The 5,326-nt window shown below is 43.4% G+C and overlaps 1 protein-coding gene across 1 annotated transcript; it reads left to right on the forward strand.

Annotated features, from left to right (window-relative positions):
- Nucleotides 1–2,200: 2,200 nt before the first annotated feature.
- FZD8 (frizzled class receptor 8) lies at nucleotides 2,201–5,093 on the forward strand. Its single transcript, XM_072412637.1, has one exon. The coding sequence runs from the start codon at nucleotides 2,434–2,436 to the stop codon at nucleotides 4,207–4,209; it is 1,776 nt and encodes a 591-aa protein (XP_072268738.1). The 5' UTR covers nucleotides 2,201–2,433; the 3' UTR covers nucleotides 4,210–5,093.
- Nucleotides 5,094–5,326: the final 233 nt, after the last annotated feature.

Here is a 5,326-nt window from a genome sequence, read left to right on the forward strand (position 1 = left end):
TTGACTACAGGTAGAAGCTGGCACCCTTGGTATGGATCTTGGATTTCACAATAGAACCGGCTCTGGTGTTCTCCTCTTGGGAGTTTCAGTAGTTCCCACCAAACTTTGAATGATCCAGAATCTTCTATTGTACGCATTATAATTAAACCAATATTCAATATAAAGGATACAATAAATGTATCCATTATAGGGTATACATCTGAGAATGGGAGTGAAGAACTTTCATAACCATTCATGATAACCACAAAAGTACAAAGATTCCAATTTCTAGAGAAACATTAGGAAATTGTCAAGAGGCTAAACTCTCGAACATCTACTAAAAACTGAATTACTTTTTGGTGATCTGACCCTTTAAGAAGTGTAAACTTTCTGATGCTTGCACTGACAATCTAAATATAACCTAATGTTATTACAGAAATAGTTTTATAGGTAAAGTTTCTAGTTCTGCAAACAGTAAATCTTTCTGCAACTCCGAAATATATTTCTGAAAATGCAAATAGATAGGAGCAACTCTGAATGACTGCATGTGGAAACCCCTAATTCTGGGCATGGTTGGCTTGTTGCATTCATATTTTAGTATATATTTTCATGAACACATGCAAGTTCTGCATACAGCTTCTTGACATACCAATCCATGTATCAATTTACTGAGCTTCCAGACTGTCTATGCTGACAAGAGTCTCAATGGTCATAAATAAACACCAAGTTCACTCTTCATACTCCAGCAGAGAAGAAGAAAAATTCTTAAAATGACAAAAACTGTTTGTTTTTAGGAGAAAAACGGCAGCATGCATTCATCAAAAATTTGTTACTGGCATGGTCTACAGGTTAAATTAAAAATTGCAGAAAAAACATATGCAGCTGTCATAAATTAGGAATTGCAAAATACTAATATTTGATCTTGGGTTTAGATACCTTTTCAATTCAAACTCAAAAATTATATCTGTAATTACCATGAGTTTGTAGGGAATTGCAATGCATATGTATTTTATGTAAATGAAATTATTGGATCAATCAGGTAACTGAAACATTAGGGGGCCTATTAGCACCTATGTAGTCATTCACTCATTGATTGACATTTTTGGGTGTGTATTGGTATTTGGTTCACCTACCCCATATTTTCCAACCTATGGCTCCCATGTATTATTTATTTCTGTGCTTGTAATTACTCTATATAAGTGTGTTGTGGCATTTCAACATTGAAATTACAGCAGGGGTTCCCTGAAGACCTGGAAAATATTTAAAGGGTTTCCCTGAGTTATAAAAGGTTAAGAAAGTCTGATTTAGACTAAAATGGGGTGCAGGTATGCCCTGTCTACAGTAGACAGATTGATGGATATATAGATAATTTCACAGATAGGTAGCTAATTACATTATTATTAGTTTGCAGGTTCTGCAGTGATGCTGCACACTTTTTTTTTTTTTTTAAAAGTGTGTTGCACGTGAAAAAAAAAACAAACAGAATTTTTGCGTTACACAAAAGGGTTGTCTACCCTTTTATGTAATGTGAAAATTCTGAATTTAGGTATGCTTTAAGTTAATGGGCTTCCCCCAAAAACTGCACTCTGGCCTTTGCAGCCCTAGGTCTCACTATCTGCATGGAGTTTGCAGGTTCTCCCCCTGTTTGAGTAGATTTCCATTTACATTTAAAAAACAGGCAGTTAGGTCAATTGGCTTCCCCCTAAAAATGACCTTAGACTGTATTAAAGAAATATGACTGTGTTAGGGGCATTAGATTGTGGGCTCCTTTGAGGGACAGCTAGTGCAATGACTATGGACTTTGTACAGTGCTGCGTGATAAATTAGGAAAATTGTATGATTACTTTTTTTAATGATAAGCAATTATGATTTGATTGCAGACAGTAAACAAGTCTTCCAGTATAACAAGCACACCCATGCAGAGTGATGATGGTGCTTTGTTTTGTATTTACAATGCCAGTTTGCTCATCAGTGAGGTGTGATGAGTGTGGTAAATACATCAGGCTAATTAATGTGTGATAATAATAAATCCCATCCTTCCATGACAATAGGCGGCTAATCAACACGCTAAGCCCACCTTATGCATAGGGAAAAGAAGGTTGATTGCTCCAGGCATTAGCCCCGCCTTTGTCCAGGGGGATTAGCGGATTGGCTGATGGGCGGGACTTGACCGGTCCTCTTATAAATATTCATGAGGACTTTTTCTAAGCTTGTGGAGTAACGTGCAGCGCTCAGTACAACGTGCCGCCAGGTGCCCGGGACTCGCCAAAGCCATCGCTGTGTCAGGGAAACCTGTCACTTTGGATTTACAACCTGGAGATCTAGCCTGATAAGTTTTGTGACTTGCTGGAACTTATGGACTGCTGGTGGCAAGGAGCTGAGCGGAGGAGATGAGCCTGTGACCCGGGACAGTGCAGATCGCCCCCCTAGGACTGATTTCTAAGACGGAGTGCTATGGAGAGGAGCTGCTTGCTGGAGATGAACCTGCTGCTGTTGCTGCTGGCTTGCTGGATTCCTGCGATGCATGCTGCTGCTGCCAAGGACCTGACCTGCCAAGAGATCACCGTCCCCCTGTGCAAGGGCATCGGCTACAATTACACCTACATGCCCAACCAGTTCAACCACGACACGCAGGACGAAGCTGGCCTGGAGGTGCACCAGTTCTGGCCGCTGGTGGAGATCCATTGCTCGCCCGATCTCAAGTTCTTCCTGTGCAGCATGTACACTCCGATCTGCTTGGAGGACTACAAGAAGCCGCTGCCCCCATGCAGGAGCGTATGCGAACGGGCCAGGGCAGGCTGCGCTCCTCTAATGCGCCAATACGGGTTTGCCTGGCCGGATCGCATGCGCTGTGATCGGTTACCGGAGTTGGGCAACCCGGACACCTTGTGTATGGACTACAACCGCACCGACCAGACCACGGCGGCACCCAGCTTACCAGAACAGCCCCAGCGGCCGCCCAAGGCGCCCAGCCACCCGCACAAGGGCAGCGGCACCAACAAGCAGCGTGTGGAGACACCCAGGAGCAAGCCCAGGGCGCCTGCAGGGTGTGAGCCAGGGTGCCAGTGCAGGGACCCCATGGTGCTAATATCTAATGAGAGGCATCCACTCTACAACAGGGTAAAGACTGGTCAGATCCCCAACTGTGCCATGCCATGCCACAACCCCTACTTCACCCAAGAGGAAAGGACCTTCACCAGCTTCTGGATTGGGCTCTGGTCTGTGTTGTGTTTTGCCTCCACATTTGCCACTGTGTCCACCTTCCTAATAGATATGGAGAGGTTCAAGTACCCTGAGAGACCCATCATCTTCCTGTCCGCCTGCTACTTGTTGGTGTCTGCAGGTTACCTGGTCAGGCTGATTGCTGGACATGAGAAGGTGGCATGTAGCCGGGAGCATGACCTAGAACACATACACTATGAGACAACTGGACCTGCTCTTTGCACCCTGGTCTTTCTGCTCATCTACTTTTTTGGCATGGCCAGCTCCATCTGGTGGGTGATCCTGTCCCTCACCTGGTTCCTGGCAGCAGGCATGAAATGGGGCAATGAGGCCATTGCTGGCTACTCTCATTACTTTCACCTGGCAGCCTGGTTGGTGCCCAGCATCAAGTCTATAGCTGTGCTAGCACTCAGCTCAGTGGACGGGGACCCAGTGGCTGGCATCTGTTATGTGGGCAACCAGAACTTGGACAACCTGAGGGGCTTTGTCTTGGCCCCCTTGGTCATCTACCTCTTCATAGGCAGCATGTTCCTGCTGGCTGGTTTTGTGTCCCTTTTCAGGATCCGAAGTGTCATTAAACAAGGTGGCACCAAAACTGACAAACTGGAGAAACTAATGATCCGAATTGGAATATTCAGCGTACTTTACACTGTGCCAGCTACCATAGTAGTGGCATGTTTCTTCTATGAGCAGCACAACCGTCAGGGTTGGGAGACGGCACATAATTGCAACTCTTGCCTTCCTGAGCTGGGGCAGCACCGCAGGCCAGATTATGCTGTTTTCATGCTAAAGTACTTTATGTGCCTGGTGGTTGGCATCACTTCTGGGGTATGGATTTGGTCAGGAAAGACCTTAGAGTCTTGGAGGGCTTTCTGCACACGCTGCTGTTGGGGCAGCAACGCAACTGGTGGCTCTATGTACAGTGATGTCAGCACCGGCTTGACATGGAGGTCTGGCACTGCCAGTTCAGTGTCTTACCCAAAACAGATGCCCTTATCTCAGGTCTAACAAAACAGGAAAAGGGGGCTGGGGGAAGGGACCGGAGACACTTGATGGTCTGAGATCTGCAAATCTAACCCAAAAGCAAGCCTCATCAATTCTTTTAGTTTCTTGCTATTAGCATGATAATGAACTCTTAATGGTATCCATTAGTAGGGACTTGAATGACTGGTCAGAACAATGTACCTGGTATTGAAGCCTCCCTGATTTGTCTCCATTTATATGCAAGGAGCATTGCTAAGACCTTAATTTAACTGGCCAGGGCAGGCTATTGTCTTTGTGCTATGTAAACTGGAGGCAATAACTTAATTTGCGTGTTGGAGCAATGTTATTTTGTGTTTTATTTTCTATATTCTATTTCAGTCCTCAACATTTCTTTCCAACAGTAGCTGGAGTGACCCAGTCAGTGTCCACTCAGCCTATCATACTACAATCTGAAATATGCCTTCTTGTGGCACTCCAGGGTCATATGACAACAATAGGGGGATGGGATCTGTTAATTAGCCAAGCAAATGCCTTCCAGGTATGGACAACAGGGGGCATCTAGCTGTAGAGCAACTACAAGCCTCAGCATGTCTTGGCAACTCCTGGCTAAGATTTGCTGAGAATTAGTTTTCTTCAGCTGGAAGGCCACCGGTTGCTTATTCCTGCCTTTAAACGTTTGTCTTAATATATATATGTAAAACAAAATCATCCCAAGCAAATACGGGTTCTTTACACTAGAGATGTATTTATATAAATATTTGTTTTCAACTTGTAATATGTGTAAAATATGTACATATACAAAGTTATAACATCTTGTAAATAGTTGTACAAAGTTTAGAGTATTCTTCATAAAAATACAAATTAATGGATTATTTTATTTTGTCAATAAAATTAATTTTTATAAATTATACTTTCAGTTGCTGGTTTTTGTTTTTTCAACACTTGTTTCCTCAAATGTTGCTTTGCATGAAGTAAATAGGTGCCTGGGGGCTTTAAAAAGTGTTAAAGGGGTTTATTTATATGATAAAGAGTAGTAATACCTAGCAGAAAGTTCTCATTTCTGTGCCTTTGGTTTGCACATTATCTGTATATCATGCACTGTTTTATTAAACAAACCAAAATCATTTACTAAGGCAATAAT

Source organism: Pyxicephalus adspersus, chromosome 5, assembly GCF_032062135.1.
Source record: "Pyxicephalus adspersus chromosome 5, UCB_Pads_2.0, whole genome shotgun sequence".
Taxonomy (NCBI): domain Eukaryota; kingdom Metazoa; phylum Chordata; class Amphibia; order Anura; family Pyxicephalidae; genus Pyxicephalus; species Pyxicephalus adspersus.